This window comes from Cryptomeria japonica, unplaced genomic scaffold (assembly GCF_030272615.1).
Source record: "Cryptomeria japonica unplaced genomic scaffold, Sugi_1.0 HiC_scaffold_321, whole genome shotgun sequence".
In the NCBI taxonomy this organism is placed as follows: domain Eukaryota; kingdom Viridiplantae; phylum Streptophyta; class Pinopsida; order Cupressales; family Cupressaceae; genus Cryptomeria; species Cryptomeria japonica.
This window is the reverse complement of record NW_026729143.1, coordinates 121,945-143,040: the sequence shown is the minus strand read 5'-3', so window position 1 is coordinate 143,040 and position 21,096 is coordinate 121,945. Positions and strand designations below refer to the sequence as shown.

Below are 21,096 nucleotides of genomic sequence, written 5' to 3'. Positions count from 1 at the left end.
TTGTATAAAAGATTAATAATAGTTGTATGATAGACCTAAAACGGAAAAGTAATGAGCAATGTATTTGTGCATAGATGATCATCTATTAGTTCTTCCGCACAATTTCAATAATATTTGAAGGTCTCTTAAACATTAGGTTATATATTTTATTGGAAATGTTTATTAAAATATTAATATTTCATATTTTAATAAATTTGGTTCACATTTTATTATCAAATAATTGTAGAATTAAATAATATGGAGCCCTTTAACTTGCACATTCTAATCTTAAACCTAATAATCACCATTAAAGATTCCTACCTCATTCTTATACTCTTGCCTCTTGTCACTAATTACAAATCTCAATCTTCTAGCTACATTTACAATGACTAGGCTTAACTATATTAATTTGCAAGCGAGGATACAAACATACATCTTTGTCCATCTAGAATAAGTTGAAGAGTTATTGGAAGAGGAGACCATGATATAAGCATGATCACTCTAGGCTATGGAAGTGGGAATGACTAGGCTTAACTATATTAATTTGCAGCGAGGATACAAACATACATCTTTGTCCATCTAGAATAAGTTGAAGAGTTATTGGAAGAGGAGACCATGATATAAGCATGATCACTCTAGGCTATGGAAGTGGGAAATTTCAACCACACCAGCTACTTGAGCGATTCATAAATTATGATTATGTGTGCCTATAGCCACTCCCAACCTCACTTCTTTCCTTGATTTGATCCTACCAAAACCAACATCCTACTATTTCTCATTCAATTCCACAATGAAATATCAATTGTAAATACTACAATCATTATGTATAAATGATGTCATGTATCCATTTTCTAGTAAATTGTTTATAAATTGTGTTTTATTTACATACATGAATTTAATGCTCCCTTACCTTCTATAGATCCTTTTGATATTGCAATTGAACTTAACCTAAATGTTTTATCATATCAATTGAGCACACATTTACATGATTGGTTTTATGTGGTAGTATTTTAAGTCATTTAATTGCATTCATTTTACATCTCTAATCCCTCAAACAATATTTCTTATTTAAGAATGTTAAAGGAGGATCAACATAAAAAAATTGGATTTTGTGCACAAAAAACGAAAGATGAAATCATATTTGAGGGTCCTTGCTTACTATATTTGATCCTTGTATGGTTTTGAGAGGTTGAACTAGAAAAACTTATCTCCTTGTGACATAATGAGAACTCTTCAAAAAAAAAAAAATGGCTAGTCTGTAGATATTCAAAGTAGTGAAAGCCAAGTTCCACATGGAAACAAGAAACAAAGTAGAACAAGTTACTACATATTGTTAAATATGTATTTATATGATGAGTTTATGGTCTTAGATCTAAGTTGGAGGTCTACACTTAGTAGGAGGAGGAGAGAGAGAGAGAGAGAGAGAGAGAGAGAGAGAGAGAGAGAGAGAGAGAGAGAATGTTTAATTAAAAGGTAGTTTCTTTTATCCTATAAATTTCAATTTAGATTTTGTAGTTTGAAATTTAATTTATTATATAAATAAAATTCAAAATACAATTATTAGTATTTTAATTATTATTTGTCTTAGACATTTTTAATTACATGTCTTAGATAGGTTGTTACATGCACGAAACCAGATCAAAGCCTTAGACGAGATGCTTAAGTCTTGAAGCCAAACAATATATATAAATAGATGTCGACTCATCCTATTTTTCAACTTCTTTAAGGTGGGTTGAATAGAATGATAAAACTTTCTAGACCTTTCAACCTTCCTTTTGATGCATTTTTTGATGAGTGGAACTAACATAATAGAACTTTCTAGACTATTCTGACTCTTCCTTCCTACATGGATCACACAACATAATACAACTTATTGTCCTATGAGAATTCATTTTTCTGTGGATCGCCTAGCATGATATAGCTTGCTAGCTCGTAGAATCCATGTTACCTTGTTTCTCTCTCTCATAGATCACCCAACATAACACAACTTGCTAGTCTATGGCATCCACGTTTTCTCATTTCTTCTCCCCATGAACTCATAGCTTTGCTAGTTGTTGGATCACAAGTTCATTATTTGATGCATGCTCTTTCTCTTTCTAGGTGACTACTTGTGTTCTTGTAATAACATTCCGAGAATCAAATTAGTGGCTAAGACATTTTTATTTTTATTATTGAGGTCTCTTCAACTGGTTGACTTAGAGATTTTTGTTTTAGTACTAATCCCTTTGTTTTGTGTCTTTTGTCTTTGATTTCCTTTTTTTGACTTTTTTTATTTTGTCTTGTTTTGTGTTCCCTTGCATGTGTTTGGATGAGTAAAGATCTTAAGATTGGGGGCTTGGTTCCTCAAAATTAGTGATGGCTTATCTCTTTGTGATCTTGCTCCTATTTTCTCCTCTCTTTTTTCCTCATCTTTCTACTTTATCGTGAGTATTTGCATAAAATCGTACTCTTGTTAAAGTGGGGGATAAACATAACATCGTAAATTGTAATCGATATAATTCACACCTCCTTCTTGTGGCCCTACTTTAGTTCATCCAATCCTAGTTCTTCCCTACACCTATTTTGGCTCATTTTACTTGAAATTTTATGTCACCTAATTGCATGACCTAGTGGACCCCATCCTAGAATGTTGCTCTCCAAGATACAACCTTGTTTTTCCTATTTTGGGAGGAGAAGGGCGCTTGGGGGACCCCTATCTAGACCAGGATGTCTTGGGTGCCATGGTCCCCCTTAAACAAGTCCTAAATTAAATAGGACTGGGCACTATGCCTCCTCAATTTATTTTTCTCCACATACCTCAATGTAACCATTGGAGGTAAGCCTTACTGGTAATTTACCAATGAAACTATATATAAAGGCATCCTATCAATTAAATTTGATTATCATTTTCATACCCCATCATTTGTGCATACACCAATCATTTGTTATCAAGCATTCTTAAGCACTCAAGGTAGGATTTCATCCCACCATATTCTTAAAACATCATGGAGAAAATTGTATCATTCCTCATGCAAGCATGTATGTTCTATTAGGTCATGTTCATGTTATGTCAAGTCATGTTATTGCATTGACATATGTGATCACATTCAAAGAGGATTGCACAATCAACTTCAATAAGTCATTACTGATTTGAGGTATTATGATATAGAATTTACTTTAGTATTTCAGTTACAAGTTGAATTTAATTCAAGGCTTTATCTCTTGAACTGGGGTTTAACCTTTAAGGCAAATCCCCATCAACAACCCTATTTCTTTCTTTTTGTGTGAAGGGAATTATCTCAAGAGTTGTGATTGGGAAATCTGGTACTAGTGTCAATGACAACGATCAGACTCAACTTTTGAAGGTGCAAAAAGTAGAGGACTAGGGTGATCAAATCCCCTCGATCTCATGAATTTTTGACAACCTTTCAATGATGGATTATGTATGTCATCCTAATTTGGAAAACATCCAGTCTATTTGCCCCTGATACTTGGAGGACTAGGGCAATCTGCTCCCTTAGTCTTGACAATTATGCCTAAATATTTCTTTGTAGGTTCTGATCCATTTTCCCACCTCAGATCTAAGTTTACATCTCTGCATGATATCTAGAACATTATGTTACTATTATTCAATATCCATTTCTCATTATTTTTCCTAGATCTAGCATTACAACTTAACCCTAATTGCTATTCAAATTTAACTCTAACAAGGTAAGGATTAACTTGATCCGAGTTTAGTTATTTCAGGATTGAATAAATTAAATTCCTTCCCTTGATGTGAGGTTGGTCCCAAGTGAAATTAGTGGCTTTATTATCAATCCAGGTGGTGAAACCCTAATTTATCAATACCTTACAATTTGTATAATTTAATTATATAGTTTTGAAGTAAGATTTTTTTCAATGGTGACTTGCAATGGAAAAGATTATTTCTAAACCCAAAATGTGTTCCTAATTATATCAATAAAAATAGAACATTTTTCTAGTTGGGTATTCCCCCCAAAAAAATTCAGAAGGCTTCATTTCATTCTTTTTAGCATCCATTCTATTCTCTAAGAAACATTAACAACAAATTGCCAAAATGGTATCAAATTTATTTTGTATCAAATAATTTTTGTTGTTGTTGTTGTTTAAAAACTTATGTGAGGGTTTCGGATTTGTACTATTTAATGACCTATTTTTTGTTGTTGAAATGGAAGTATGACAAATCTCCCAATATATGTCAGGAGAAGGGAGTAGTCTTGGATGGTTTGAAGTCATCAACCCAAGTACAAGATTACTTCATTATAGTATACAAGTGCTGAAATATTTTCCCTTTAAAATTACGCTAGATGTAGGTAAATTTGAAAGGGAAGTAGGACAAATCTCTCGGAAAAATCACATGACATAAGAAGGGAGTAGGCTTGGATGGTTTGAAGTCATCAAACTAAGCACAAAATTTCTTCGCTATAGTATACGACAAAAAAAAGTTCTTGAGAGTTTCAAGTTCTCCACAAAAATGGACCCTAGGGGTTAATAATTCATAGATGAAAGATGTGAGAGATAAATGGAAGACCTTGATAAATAAATTACTAAGCAAAAATATCAATCTTGGACTCAAGAATAGTTGATCAAACAACCTCAAATAATGTACTAGGAAACATAATCAATCTTGAACTCAAGAATAGCTAAAGAAATCTACTTTAAAATCCACACTGCAAGTGTACATAGAGAATTAGAGGCACCAATAAAAATTTAATTAGGCTACCATGAGAAGATGGGCCATAAGAAAAAAAGAAAAAATTTTAGGGCAGGGAATTATAAAATTTTGGTGTTGGAAATGGTATACTATTGAAATATTAGAAGTTTTGTTTGGTTATAATTACTCCTATAAAAATAGATTTAGATGTGCTATTGGGAGCATATAATGGCTCGAATTAAAAAAAATTAAATTTATCAGATCTTAAAATCTAATTTTTAATATTTTTATATACATGTATATGTACAAAAGGAAAATAAACCTTTTCAAATTTTGATCTAGGCTATTCAAATCTAATGGTACAAATTAATCTAGATTAGTAAACAATAGTTGTGTTCTAGTGTCAATTTAGAATAGAAAAATAAGCATCAAAAGAAACATGATGGATAATGATACTTAGTTTTATAATTAATGTGATGGAATAAATTTAATTTAAAACTAGCTTTGATGATTTTATATAAAAAATTAAATACTTTCTTTGTGTCTTGTATCTATTATTGTGGGTTTAGACACAAATTTTCTTAGTAAAATTTATTACCCAATGCTATTACAATGAACCTCTTAAAATATATTAGCAAATCACAAAGTACAGAAATAATTGCACAAAATTGAGACAAAACATATATTAATATATTGAATTAAGAAAATTTTCAATGTAGAACATCATTGGTCTCTTTGAGGGGGCAATATCATGAGTTCATGCTTGCAACAATAAAATTCATAAATGACTATAGTAGTATACATACGCTCTACATGTACTAATTTTACCTAATACGTGGTTATTATTTTCAAACATGTGAGATTAACTAACATAGGAAAAGAGATGATTTACAAAGCGTATATATCCAATTCTTTCCTTATGTATACCTCAATGCAAAAGTAATTATTTAATAAAATAGTTAGGACTATGGTTCCTTATATGCCCTCACTCTTAAACGAGGATTTATTATCAAATCTTGAGATGAGAATTTTTTTGTTGCCTTTCGAAGAGTGATTAGACCACATTACATATTTGTGTTGCATAGCATGCTACTAGAAGAGAACTTAAATTATAATGTAGATTTGTATTTGGTATGAATGACAATCAAGTATACATTCTGGTGCCAAGAGCATAAATCCCTTCATATCAAACATAGGTAATGTACCAACTAAGCGTGAATACACTAGAAAATATTCATCTTAAAAACAAAAATGGATTACTCCCTTCATATCAAACATAGGTAATGTACCAACTAAGCGTGAATACACTAGAAAATATTCATCTTAAAAAAAAAAATGGATTACTAGGTGGAACTTGGAGGAAAGAGAAAGCTCCAATTTGTATGCCATAGATTTAATATTTTTGTAAAAAAATGTAGGTCCCATGAATCATTTGTGCTCGTTTTTATTTAATCTTCAACTTTAGGGAAGATTATTTATATACAGTTAGATGCAAAAAGGACCATTTCATCAATGTCAAAATTTTATTTGGAGTAATCTTGATTGTTTTTTACTTCATATGTAAATATATGTGATCTAAAAATAATCCTTAAGGGTTTATATAATTGTGTCATGTGTGTGAAGGGTGGAATCCATGACTTGTACTTCGGAACTACTTGGTATATATATTTGGATAGATAGGGGATATTGTCCATTCATAGCTTGGTTATGGTGTTGAAAATTATATTATAAAACCATTCTACACGTGGTAACTGTTTTGTCTAACATTGTTTATTATACACAAAGAAATCAAAATGGGTCTTCAAGAACTTATCAATAAATTTTGATTGGTCATCTAATTATGAATGATGTGCACACCACATCTTGAGATATGTACTATTGTTATAGATGTGTTGGACACATTGACTAATGAGAGTTTAATAATATAAAATATAAAATTAATAATTAATTGTGGTGCATCTTGGAATATTCGACATCATAATGGGTTAAATATTAATTCTAGCAAGACCCATCAATGCAGTGGCATCCACAAATTGGAGATAAGCATATGGATGAAGGCGATCACCCCAATTCCAACCCTAAATTAAACCTTGCCGAACACAAGACTTGATAAATTTACCGAGACCCTCTACCATGAGAGTGAATAAGAATTGGGAAAGAGGTTCCCCTTGTCGAAGACCTCTGCATGCACCAAATAAATCCATGGGCTCACTGTTAATAAGGGCTGCAAATGAAGCCATTCAATTTTGAAGCCAAAGGCAATAAGCACTTTATAAAGGAATTTTCATTTGACTCTAACATAAGCTTTGGCTATATCCAATTTAATAAACATAGCCTTCTCCTTAGATATCTCCATAGAATGAATGGCTTCTGATGCTATAAAAATCTCATCCAAAATTTGCCTTCCAACCCCAAAACCATGTTGCTCTTCTGAAATAAGTTTATTGAGCCATGACTTGAGCCTTTCAACAATCAGTTTAGTGATTGTTTTATGAACCACGTTACAAAAGGCTATAGGATCGAAAGAACTCAGAGAATTTTCTCCCTCCTTCTAAGGTATGAGAGCAAGGAAAGTAGCGTTCATATCCCTGAGCTTCTGTTTATTTATATAAGACTCCCACACCACCTTCAAAATATCCAACTTAATTATTGGAAGGAAGTGAAGTAGTGAAACAACTTCTTACACTAACCTTGAGAGGAGTATAATGCAAAAAATTTTACAGATCCTTATAGCAGTTACAGAAACTTAACACAAATAAACAAAATATCATGCATACCACAACTCACCAACACAATCATTTACATGGGAAAACCCGTTCAGGAGAAAAACCCCACACTCCAAAAGTAGCTCAATAAATTATTCAACAATCAATAACAGATTACAATATACTTGCAGAGAAATCTCTTCAGAAGAGAACTACTAATCAAAGACTCAGAGGTAACACAATAGCCGTAAGACTCTTACACACAACCTCTATCTCACACACCTCATATATAGGAGATACAATATAAGAAAGCATCAAACGGAATTACAAAACCATGGGCTAAAACCACCCAATAAACTAGAGCAGAGGTTATCCCCATTATAGATGTGTTATGATGTGTCAAAACACACATCAACATGTGTTCCTCCATTATACATCTCATTTATGTGTCCAATGCATTTTATATTTTCTATTTCAGGAGTCCAAACTTCCGAAGGCCATAACTTGTGAACCGTGTGTCTGATTGACGAACTGTTTGAAGCATCAGAAAGCTAGAGAAATGCTCTATCACACCCCTCCAAAATGGAAACTTTAATATTTTCAAAACTAGCTATGATCTTACAACAAATTTTTACCGACGTGCTTATCTAGCGAACTAGAAGCTTTAGGGATAATTTCGCACCATTTCATGCTTAAACAAAAACTTACTATAAATAGTAACACATGTAAATTGAAGGTTGAGACACCATGTCCCAACATTCTCTCACTTGTCGAAGAACTTTCAAGAGCAAAGGGAGTATCAACACAATAATTTAACTACTAGGGGCCATGAGGCCCATAGACTCACAACACCATTTAAACCTCTTTATGCTCACAGTGTTAGTTAAAGAATCTAGAATATTCATCAAAGTCTCTACCTTAACCAACTTCACCTTACCATCTTCAACCATATCTCTGACAAAATGATACTAAACATCAATGTGCTTAGTCTGGGCATGAAATGCTGGGTTCTTAGTTAAATGCAGATCACACTCTGACTGTCACAGTAAAGTGTCACTATTTCTTGTTTTATTTGAATATTTTAACAAAGTCTCTTAACCCAAATGGATTCTTTACAAGCATGAGTAGCTACCATATACTCTTCTCTTGTAGTGGACAAAGAAACCACAACTTGCCGCTTACTCATCCTATTAATTGCACCGCCAAATAAAGTAAATACATAAGCAATGGTGGATCTTCTGCTATCAATATAACCTGCCCAATCTAAATCCACATATCCATGAATATCAAGGTAAATCACATCTCCAACCAAATTACCATGATAACAAAGAGAATACTTAGAGGTACCCTTCAAATATGTAAAGACTCTTTTGACTGCATCCCAATGAACTCTATCAGGATTAGAAATATGTTTGGAAAGAACTCCCACTTCTTGGGTAATGTTTGGTCTAGTACAAACCGTTGCATATATCAAACTTGCAATTGCACTCTGGTAAGGCACTCTACTCATTTCTTTCATCTCTGATGGAGATGTAGGACAATCTAAAATAGATAATTTCATTCAAACTGTGAAGGGAACACATAATGGTCTACAATCCTGCATGTTGAACCTCTGTAAAACTGAATTCACATACTTACTCTGCCCTAGCCATAGCTTTATGTTCACTCTATCTCTTCTAATTTACATCCCAACAATGTTTTTCGCTGCACCAAGATTATACATTTAAAATTTAGCAGCAAGCTGAGAATTCAATTCTGAAATCATACATTTTCCTTTACCAATGAATAACATATCATCAACATATAATGCAATGTACAAGAAATGATCACCATTAGATTTATAAAAGACATAGTGATCTGATTTAGAATGCTCAGATCTTAAAATCAACACATTTGTATTAAATTTTTGGTGCCACATCCCAGGACTCTGTTTGAGGCCATACAATGATTTCTTCAATTTATAGACCAAATTACTTTTACCTTTCACCACATAGTGCTCTAGTTGTGTCATATAAATACCTTCCTCTAAATCACCATGAAGGAAAGTAATTTTCACATCCATTTGCTCGACCTCTAAATTACAAGAAGTAGTAATAGAAAGCAAAAATCTAATGGATGTCATTTTTACAACAGGAGAAAATATCTCACCATAATCAATACCCTCAACCTAAGAGTAATCTTTTGTAACCAACCTTACTTTATACTTCTCAATGCTTCCATCTGAACCAATATTTTTCTTGAACACGCATTTGCAACCAACAGGCTTTCGTCCTTTAGACAATGGTACAAGATCCCATTCATCATTTTTTTTCAAAGCTTTCATTTCTTCTTCCATAGCATTCTTCCAAGATTCTGCATCATTCCTACCTAATGCCTCTTCTAAAGAAATAGGTTCATCCACATTAGTATTCAAAACAAAAATACATCTCCAATCATTAGGTGAATACCTTTTAGTTGGTTGTCTATGTCATGTACACCTTTGAACAAGCCAAGTTGGAGGTTCTTCCTCATCTTCTAAAGATTCAGATCTAGATGAGCTCTCCTCAACTTCTTTCCTATCAAGTTGACTCAATTCAACTCTTTTAGGCATAGAAGGGAATTGAATCATATCTTCCTGTTTAGTCTATTATGGTTGCAATGTAGCAAAAGGAGACTTAATTTCTCTAAAAATAACACTTTTACTATTAATTACCTTTTATGCAACAAGGTCGCAAAGGTTGTATCCTTTTACACCATAACTATAACTGATGAAGATACATTTCACAACCTTCTCCTCCAACTTCGTACACTTCTCTTTTGGCACATGAGCATATGCCTCGCAACTAAAACCTCTAAGATGTCTCAAAGAAGGCTTGTGACCTGACCATGCTTCCATAGGCATTTTATCAACAAGAGTTGATGTAGTAGACCGTTAATCAAGTAGCAAGCAATGACAATTGCTTCAGCCCAAATTTTTAATTTTAGGCCAGCACAACTCAGCATACTCCTAGCCCTCTCCATCAATATCTTGTTCATTTTTTCTGCAACTCCATTCTGTTGTAGAGAATACAGATTTATAATTTTTATGGAATCTATCAAAATCATTAGAGAAAATTAACCACCATTATCAATCTTCAAACATTTAATTTTTTTTTCTAGTTTACAATTCGACCATTTCTTTAAATTATTTAAAACGATTGAAAACTTTAGATTTACTCTTTAGTAAGTATACCCCTGTCCTACTAAAATCATCAAAAAAATAAACATAAGCAAAGAACAAAGCAAGATGCCACATTTCTCCTCTTTGTCCATCTTAACACCAATGGATACCAATATGTGAATTATAAACAAAAATTAACTATAAATAGTAACATCATGTAAATGCCAAGTTGAGACACCATTTTTCCAACAATTATATCCCAAAACTCTTGATAAAATTCTATAGGGAACCCATCTAGGCTAGGGAATTTTCCCCTTCTTCAAGAGAAACACAATTTTTCCACTCTCAAGAAGAGAGATAGTTCTAAGGAGATCCTCATTCATTGCATCACTAGTAATGGCAGGAATACTATCAAGCACAAACCCTTCCTATACATTGGCCAAAATAGAGTCCTCTTTTAACAATTCTGCAAAAACTCTAATGGCTTCCTCAACAATCTCTTTGTAAGAAGGAATAGGAACTCCCTTAGAGGAAAGAAGAGAATAAAATGAATTTCCTTGGACCTCTTGCCCTTAACTGAATTGTGAAATAAAACCATTAGGCGTCAAAAATATTGAAAAATAAATTAGTATATATAAAATATATAATATAGTTATCAACTGTAAAGAATCCAAAGCTGAAGTAATATACTAAGAACACCATAATAAAATTCATCAATTTTTGTTCCAAGGCTTACTGCGTCTTTGTACGCGTCAGGATCGATCCCTTTCTTGGCCTCTTCATACTCAGTTGCCATAGATTTTTTTTTACATTGCTACCTTCAGCGCTATCAAATATGCTTTATTATAATGTCATCAAATAATTCAACCTACAGTATGATCTATAGCAAATTTCTGTGTTTCAACCTTCAACACTAGTATTATGTCGTGTCTACAGAGGGAATACCCGTCCAAAAGGCGTGGAAGAAATAAGACTATGAGGAGATTCCATCGACAAGATAAATCTCACGACTGTGACACTGCCAAAATAGTGGTAATGTGAGTCTCGTTGCCTTCTCATAGAACTTTTTAACCTTTTTTTTTCAAATAGTAGCTACCTGAAGTGACCTTTCACTTTTTTTTTGCTATTCACGCTCAGTTGCCATGAAATTTCTTTTCTATTGCCATGAAGTTTTATTTTTCTACTACATTTATACTCTAAAAAATTTGCAGGTTAGTGACGACTCTTAGCTTTATCTAACCTACCGACCCTTAGATTCAAGATAATTTTTTTTCTAGGGTGATTGATCATTCTGCTAGGCTCTTGACGATAGTCTTGAACATCTGTTTACACAATATTAAATAATGTGATTACAAAGTATTATGCTGTGAAATGGATGCGGCTCCACATATTGCAATAATAGACTTTCTTTAAACATAAAGAGAAAAATGGACATCAAGTCTAAAAGGCGTGGAAAATATATGACAGAAAGAAGTGTCCATCGTCAACATTAACCCCATGACTACGACCTCGCGAAAGAGTGCCAACACTAAAGTGATTAATCGTTCTGTTTGTCTATTCGTGGTTAGTTGACATGACATCTTTCTTTCGTCATTTTCTAAGGCTGGTCAAGATGCTTCCTTATAATATCAGTGAATAATGTGACATAAACTATTCTGTTGTGAAATGGATACGGCTCTACACATTAGAATGCATCCTCACTTTAAAGTAGAAAAATGGGCATAGCTGTTAAAAAAGACATGAAATGACAATATGACAGAAAGGTGATTCTCTTGAAGAAATTGATTTCATGGCTGTCAGTTTTTGGAAGTGGAGTAAATTGTTTTGAAAATGAATAATAGCTTTATTGTATTTAATAAATTAAAAAGAGAACAATATGACATATTTCCAATGTTTTAGTCAGGTTGCATTTATGTTAGGAACAATCAAGGACTAACTTCTTTTCTTACAATGAACAATAGTCAAAGAAGCATCAACATTACTCGTAAAACATTTCAGAGTAGTGGAGTAGGCACCTTCAAAGCAGACAAATGAACTTTTCTAATCATCACATTATTTTGAAAAGGGAGTCTTGTCATCAAAAGATAGAGAATAAAGAACCACCAAAAGGATAGGACATAAATTAACATATATATGTTATGTTCGATGCAATGTTGTGATTATTTTGAGGAAATATTTTGATACATGTATCTTATGTACAATGGTGAAATTTTATTTGGAGTTGAAATTATTCCCATATCCTTCTATCTACCTATTACACACATTTATTCCCATGAATAGTTACCCAACCTTATATGTGCATGCTGCCATACATTTTGTTTATATTTAAGAAGTTATGACGCTCACCCTTACAAAAAAATCTCATCTAGTTCTTACTTGTCTAGATCTAATCATTTGATTGTGTAAGATTATTTTTCTAGTCACATGATTGACCACAAAATTCGGCACCTAAGCCTCATATTTAAAAATTAATAAATATAATTAATTTTCACCAAATAATCCTTTTTACTTTCACCTAGAGTTGAAAAAAAAAAGAAGCTTACATCATTAGGTGTTATGAGTTACAATTTAATGAAATTTAGTTTTATTTATTCCATATTTGTCATCTTTCAAGAATCCTCTCTCATTGTCTAGTATTAAAGTAGAATAAATAGTGAAACATTTAGATTTAATAAATGAAAAAGAATAACAAACTTGTAATTGATAGCCCTTGCTTGCTATCATCAATATTTGTACATTTTCTAGGGATTTAATTAAGGAAATTTATCTCTTAAAGACATAATAAAGATCATTCAAGTTATTTCAAACTATTGATAGTCTCGAGATGTTTAAGAAGATAAGACTAGATTGAGTTTCACCTAGAGGGAAGCAAAATGTTTGTCAAGCCATAAGAATATAAAGATTTCATGATCACAAATTCGACCCATAATTCTAATCTTTAACTTTATAGAACAAAGGATTAATATAGAATTTGAGACCATATTTATGAAGAGAGATTGCCTTTCTAAATTACAAAGATAAAATAATCTAGAATCTTCATTAGAAATCAAAATTAGTTAATCAAAATATTACATACCCTTATTCATGATATGTATTTCTAAATATAATAGATATAGTTATCAATTTTCTATTACCCACCTATCTTTAATTAATTCAAACTAAGGGGACATTTTGATAAGTAATGTTCTCTTTTGTTCTCAAATTTCACTTGTAAGATACAAGCTACCAATGGGACATTTGTTTTTCTATTTTGTAGGTTCTCATGATGAGAGCATGTTGAAAGTATATAGTTAAATTATTATTTAAGTTATCATGTCTTAATAGGGTTGATTACTTATATGGACACATCAACTTCATATAATCTATATCTAATTAGATATCAAATTTACATGAACATTTTTGAGTGCTATAATATTTTTGATGCATGATCAATTAGGATTCAGACACAATTCAATGTAACGGAAAATATAATTATGAAACTAGCATATATATGTTATTTTCTATGCAATATTGTGAATATTTTTAGGAAATGCTTGGATACATATATCTTATGAACAATACTGCAATATTGTATGGAATTTTGACTATTCTCCTATCCTTAGGTATATTAATATACATATGCATTCCCATGAATAGTTACCTAATTTTATATGCGCACACTACCATACATTATACTTATCTAAGAAGTTATGACACTTATCCACACACGAACTCTCATCTAGTTCTTTTTTCCTTAGATCTAGTCATTTGATTGTCTAGGATCATTTCTATAGTCACATGATTGACCACATAATTACACACCTTAGCCTCATATTTAAACAAAAATAAATAAATAAATTACCAACTAATGCTCTTTACCTTCCCCATCTAGAGTTGCAAAAGTACAAGCTTGGATGATCAGATGTTTTGTGTTACTGTGTTACCTATTAATTTTTATGTTTACAAATGATTTTTGTTGGATTTTTTGGTTTCATATTTATAAATGTAAATTTAGGTTAGTCAAATGTTCATATTTCTTACTTAGTTGAGCAATCTCCTATTTTATTCGTAAAAGTTCACTTGTGAGATGGAAGCTATTCATGGAATATTTTTCTTCTATCTTTTAGGCTCTCATAAGGAATGCATTTTTAATGATGTACTTGTATGATCATGTCTAGATAAGGTCCCTTACTTTATATGGACCCACCCTCTTTTGTAATGAAGAGAGATTGCATTTCCAAATACAAAGGCAAAATAATCTATCCATTCATCAAGAACCCACAATCTTCAATCAAAAGACTAAACACCCTTATACACTTTATTTGTTTTCAAGAATCATAAATATAATCATTTAAATATAAAAATAATTTACAAAAATATTATTGACAGTAAATCTAACATTCAACTTGAAGCATACACATATCAAATCAGCTCTAAGCACGCAAGTATCTGATTTGAACACAGATGTAGATACTTTGTACACTTCTAATAATATGAAAACATTTAATATTATAAGACATAGTTGAATACGATCAAAGTCATGTAGAAATAAGAAGCTGCAACACTGTATCAGACTTGCAAAAGCAACTTTCCCAAACCTTATTTATCGTTCTCATTGCTATGGTAGTATAGGATAGCAAGCCACTTGGTTTTGGACCGGCGCACCAAGTCCAAAAGCCCCCATCTTTCTAATTTTATCCACACGTATTCCCCCAGACGGTCAGAAAGAAAAGGAAGTAGACCGTTCAGGTGGTTAAACCTAGCCTTCTTCACTGTAAACTTTGCAGCCATGTAGAAAAAAGTGAAATTACCACAGAAGCAGATGATCAAGCACGCCCCAAGAATGAACCAAGCCAGCTCGGGATTCATGTTGGAAAGCATGGCATACACTGCAAGCATGAAGCCATAGGCCGTAAAGGCAAACGTGGCACAAACCAATAGGTTGGTAATACAGAGGAACAATACCTTATTTCCCGTGGTAATAGGTGTACTCATCTGCCACATCAGCACCACTAAGAGCGACAGAAAGAATGCCACACAATCAAAGATGAGAAAAACCTTGAAGGAGGCCAACGGAAGCAGAATCGGCGAACCTAAACTCTTGTCTGAGCCAGTTCCAGGCGCAGGCGCAGGCGAAATTCCCGATCCCTTTGAGTCCCCATTTCCATTCCCATCGTCCGTCACGAAACTGCCCGGAGCAGTGAAAGCTGCCGTAAATGACATTGTCGCTAATAGAACTGCCACCACTAGTTCTGTGTTGCGCCTGTCCTCATATGTTTTGTCCACCATCTCAACAGCAACCTCATGTTTCTCTGCACTCACCTTTGGAGCGCTGTACAAGAATGGCTTGCGATTGGAAGGATAACTGGCCAGAACTGAAATTATCTTGTCAGATTCGTGATAGTGCGTGTTCTCTCTCACGATATCAAAGGCCGTTAAGCCTGCCTTGTTGACAGCAAACTTGTTTATCCCCGCTATACAAAGCAACGACTTCACCATCTGAAAAATGCAAACTCAAATAAGTTCATAAAAATTAAATGATCTATTGGAACTAACTATGCATAAAGATTTCTTCTACGGAAGTTCTTGCCGTGATGATTTTAATTTCTGTCTTCAGTAGAAATACTTTCAGTAATTTGACTCTATATATAGACGAGATTAGATTAAGAATCTACACAAACCCAAAACTTATATAGCTGTACACAGTAATTGGTTGAAAGAACAAACTTCAGCAGTGACAAACAGAGGTTTGTATAAAAAGAGACTTACATTCAAGTCTTTTTTCTTTGCTGCAATATGCAGTGGTGTGTCTCCTTCACTTATCCTCGAAAAAGGAGATTTCATTTCACCCGCATCTGTGTTTCCTCCACTTTTCACGGGCTCATCTTTTGGATCTTTCTTTTCAGCCGGATCTGTCTTTCCTCCACTTCGCAGAGGCTCTTCATGTGGAGGTTTGTCAAGTCCCTTGTTGACCAAGTATGATAAGCCTACCTCTTCGTTCAGGTAATCAACAATTCGCACTTGCCTAACTAGGGCAGCTAAGTGCAGAACGTTCATTCCACAACTATTCCGTATTTCGACAGCGTCTGGCCTCTCATTTATCAACTCTTGTACTGCTTCCAGATGACCCAATTTCGCTGCCACACAGATGGGAGTTTCTTGGCTGTCATTAACCCAATAACACAGTTCGGCCTCAAATTTTATTAACTTCTTTATTATATGCACGTAGTTTCTTTCAACAGCTATATGCAGAGCTGTGTTGCCAAGTTCGTCCTTACGTTGGATTAACTGCTTCGCATCTGATAAATTTAGTATATGATCAACTAGATCTGTAAAAGAAGCATCCAAAATCATTGCCTTAAGTTAGATAAGATGTTCTTCAAGAAGGGCCAAGGGTAAGAGAATGCCTAATTTACCTTTGTTGAAGCGATACAGACCTCAACTAATATAACAACATAAATACAGAATTCAACTAAATACACGAAGAAGTAAAGAAGAACTCATTGGTTATCAACTGTAAACGAACAGAAGCTGAAGTAAAATAGAAACAACATAATCAAACGACTTGAAAAAATAGAAAGAACTGAAACATGATAGACAATCATCCTCGTGTTATTTAAGATAAAGAAAAAATTGGGGACAAAATGATATTTGTCTTGAACCGTTAAATTAGGAGATGCTTAGCAGATACTTTTACAAACTTATAGGCAAAGAAATCCTAAAATCGAAATAAAATAACCTGAATCTCCTCTGTTTACTGCAACAGATAAACAGTTCCTCTTGTGCACCGTACTTTCGAGTAAGCTCGACGGAGATGCGTCAAATATTGCCTTCACTGTCTCTAAATTGCCGCTTTCGTAGGCTTTGAACAAAGCTGTTTCATCAAGCTTATTGCGGAGATCCACACCACTTTCTGGTTGTTGGAGTAGAATCTTCACAACGTTGGAGAAACCTCCCTGCGCAGCCAAGTGTAACGCAGTATCCTTTTCGGCATTGGTAGCATTCACAAGCAGAGGCTTCACTTCGGGATCGGTTTCCTTCAGAAGTTGACGATTGAGTTGCAGGAGCTGTTGAATGAAGTGTAGATTTCCTACACTAGCAGCCAAATGGAGAAGAGTATTTTCCCCTCCAGGTGTAATATTGTTGAGAGCTGCTTTAAGTTGGGAACTCAGTTGTTGATCGATCCTTAAACGCGTTACCGCAGCTTTGAAGGCGTCAGGATCGATCCTTCCGCCGAGTTGTTGACCCTCAGTGGCCATGCTAAATATCTGCCGTTACAGCCTTCAACACCAAGGCACGCTTCTTTGTAATAGGATTGAATAATACTACATTCAGTATTATGCCAGAAACTACATAATAGAATATGTGGTCTCAGTTTTTCCACAAGGGAAACATTAAAAATACAAGTATCCACATCTTACACTTCAGGGTTTCCACAACTTTAGTTGGAATCTCACTTTTTCTTTCGTTGGAACAGATACAACATTTTGACCTTGACTGGGTGCAAATAACCAGTGTTAATTAGCTTTGATTGGGTGCCAAGTAATTACTCTAGTTTGGTGCGAATAATATGACTATGGGGTGTTCTGCTAGAACATTATTTTTTTAATACTTGAAGTGATCCTACACGTCAAAATTACTACAACTTTTTCATAGTTGGAATGTCTATTTTTCTTAGATGAAAGTGTACATTGAAATCAAATACAAATTTTTTTTATCATTTATAATTTAATAATTTATTCTATGTGAAATATGTACACATTTTATTTAATGTTGAGTTTATTTCAGTGGATTAGATAATTATTTAATATAGTTATATTTCAATAAACGATATAACTGTTGTTTAAATTAATTTCTTTCTTTTCATTCTATCATTCTTATTCAATTACATATATTTTCATACATTGCACATTATGTTGTCTTTATTTACACACATTTTTATACATGTACCATTTACTATAACCGATGCACTGCAAAATAGGATGTTAGGAACACAAACAAAAGACTCAAGAATCAACTGTTAGTGTTAGTATCATAAACGAAATACGATCCTAAGCAAGCATATGAAGAGAGATCAAACATTTAATGGAAAGTATGCAAAAACAAAAGAAAGACACAAGACCCTTCCAAATGCTTGCCAACATGTTCATAGTAGCTTCTCCCTTGTTCCTCTCCTCTCCAAGTTCCACATGAGTGTAGCCCTTAGCTCTTTGCACTACTATGGAAGTCTTATGGAGATTCAAGATTTATGAAAAATGATTTAAAATATGCAAATGCAAGCGAAATATGAGAAAGCCTAATTAAGCTATCTTGGTTTTAACCAAAATAACAATGTAGATTAGATGACTCCTAAAATGATCTCTTAAATTTCACTATAGATTAGATGCATACAAGATTTCTGGATCTGAATTATGAAGGAATGGGCTCTATTTATAGGAAAAATAGGGCAATGGATGGTTGAGATTAAGTAATCTCAACAAGGGTCAAGATAGAAAGATTTATGATCCATGTGAGGGCTTTCAACCCAATCCCAGGATGACAAATGCCAACATGAGATGGCTTGAGAGGAGAGGGAAGAAGCATTAAATGCTTGAAATGACATGAAGGTTAGGTTAGGAGTTAAGGTTAAGCTTGAGTTGAATGAATAAAGTCGCTATCCAATGAATAATGCCTTTATCCAATGGCTAAACTCTTGTACAAGAGTTAGTGGGTGAGTTGAGTTAACCATTAATGCTTGAAGAGACCCATGAGTCAAAAGGATGGTTAAGTTAGAGGAAAGTCTCTAACCATGTGGGTGAGTTGAGTTAAGCATTAATGGTCATGTAAGAGCCATTAATGGTTTGGAATACTTTAGGCGTTAACCTGTTGAATACATAAAGCCTTTAATGCTTTTCAAAGACTTTGAGGCTTTGAGAAGCGACTTCAAGTTGCCTAGGAATGTGACAATATTTAGGAAATGGATTAGGCAAATTAGGAATGGTTTAGAAGAATTTAGAAAGTGGTTAGAATTGTCTAGAAGGGGATTTAAGATGTAAGTGGGTTTGGTGGGTGAGGGAAAATAGGATTTTAATTAAAATAAAATTCATTTATTTCAACTAAATAGGTGCAACTTGCATTTGTAGGAGAATGCAAGTGGGGGGAGGGGGGGAGTAGTTTAAGGATTTAAATAAATATTTTATTATTTATTTAAAAGAGGAAAGAGGGTTAAATTCAATAAATATGTTTTATTCATTTAATTCCTTAAGAATGTAGCTTAATTAATATTTAAATAAATTGAATAATTTATTTAATTAATAGGAGAAGAGGCTGAGGATGAATTAATTAAATTTTAATTTAATTAACTGATTATTAATAGTTAAATAATCAAATAAATAGTAAATATTCATTTAATTAAATGGACAGATTTATGTGACTACTTTTGCCCCTCTTTGAGACGGTGCGGTTTATCACATCGTTTCAAAGAAAGAAAAATAGGTGTGAAGAAATATGCCCCATAAATGTTAATTTAGTGGGTTCTATGTCCCCTCGACAGATGGGCTAAAAAATTTCAAAAAATCGGGTGATCTCTCGAAAAAGAACAAGAAGTTGAGGGGAGGTAGAATACAAGAAATTAGCAATAACGGTGAAATGATGGGAGAAAAATGGGGGTAAAATGAGGAAATGAGAGACGTTGGAAGTTTAGAGGGACCACAACAGTAAGCGGGGTGAATTAGGGTTAGGGCTGGATGGTATATATGGGGGGGAAGGGGAAAAAATAGGCTCATTTGCACCTATCTCCTTGGCAGTTTAGAGCTCTGATAGGGAATTTTTGGTGAAGGAGTGAGCAACGATCATCATGCCTATGCCTATAGAAGATCACCGGCTAGAGTGGATCTGTCGATTCCAACAGCCAGACAACTACAAACCAGCTATACACAAATTTTGAATTTTGTGTTTTGTGCATTTTTGGCATGTTTTTTCAGGCATCAAAGTCCAATCAAGATAATAGCGCTAAAACCATGTTTTAATGCTATTGTCGCCTAGAATAGCACTATTATGCCGCAATGGTGCTATTGTATAGTAGTTGTAGCGCTTGTGTTAGGTTTAGTGCTTTCATTACATAGTAGTAGTGGTATTGTAGTATTAGCACGTTTGTATGTTTGTTGTAGTGCTGTTGTTATTGAATAGCATTGTTGTGTAGTTAATTTAGCGTGTTTGATTGTTTAGCACTTTTGTGCACAAATTGTGGCGCTATTGTGAGCAGAATAGCACTATTGTGATAAAAATTCCCCAGTGTTAGAGAACATAGCCTGATGTCTCAGTTGATTGTTTGATTGGTTGTTTTGGTGAATTATAGCAGCCCCCTTGAGACTAGGTCATTATGATAAATGTCTGTTGTAGTCTAGGATTGCCATAATCGATTACCTATTGAGACCCGAAGATACTTGATCAAAGTATCTGTTGATAGTCTAGGTTGAAAACTTAAGAAAGTTTGTACCAAAACAACTAATGTTTGTTGATGTGTGTAGGAGGACGTGCCTGTTCTACAGATGCCGGAGCAGCATCCTGCCACATAGCAGCTGACAGAGGCAGACAGATTCTGCGTCGCTGCGACTAGTTTGTACGATATGATCTATCGTCCCGTGATTCGGATGAATTGC

The 21,096-nt window shown here is 33.7% G+C and overlaps 1 protein-coding gene across 1 annotated transcript; it reads right to left on the bottom strand.

Annotated features, from left to right (window-relative positions):
- Window positions 1-14,945: 14,945 nt before the first annotated feature.
- On the bottom strand, window positions 14,946-17,926 carry LOC131870360 (ankyrin repeat-containing protein At5g02620-like). The gene is made up of 3 exons (XM_059215880.1): window positions 17,196-17,926; window positions 16,226-16,785; window positions 14,946-15,955 (listed from the first exon to the last, which is right to left on the bottom strand). Exons 1-3 carry the CDS (start codon window positions 17,713-17,715, stop codon window positions 15,056-15,058), a joined length of 1,980 nt encoding a protein of 659 aa, XP_059071863.1. The 5' UTR covers window positions 17,716-17,926; the 3' UTR covers window positions 14,946-15,055.
- Between the last annotated feature and the right edge of the window lie 3,170 nt (window positions 17,927-21,096).

Coding starts and splice junctions, on each gene's coding strand:
- LOC131870360 (XM_059215880.1), bottom strand. CDS start 17,715: ATGGCCACTGAGGGTCAACAACTCGGCGGAAGGATCGATCCTGACGCC. Junction 16,786..17,195: donor AGTAAACAGAGGAGATTCAG/GTTATTTTATTT, acceptor CTTCTTTTACAG/ATCTAGTTGATCATATACTA. Junction 15,956..16,225: donor CAAAGAAAAAAGACTTGAAT/GTAAGTCTCTTT, acceptor TGCATTTTTCAG/ATGGTGAAGTCGTTGCTTTG.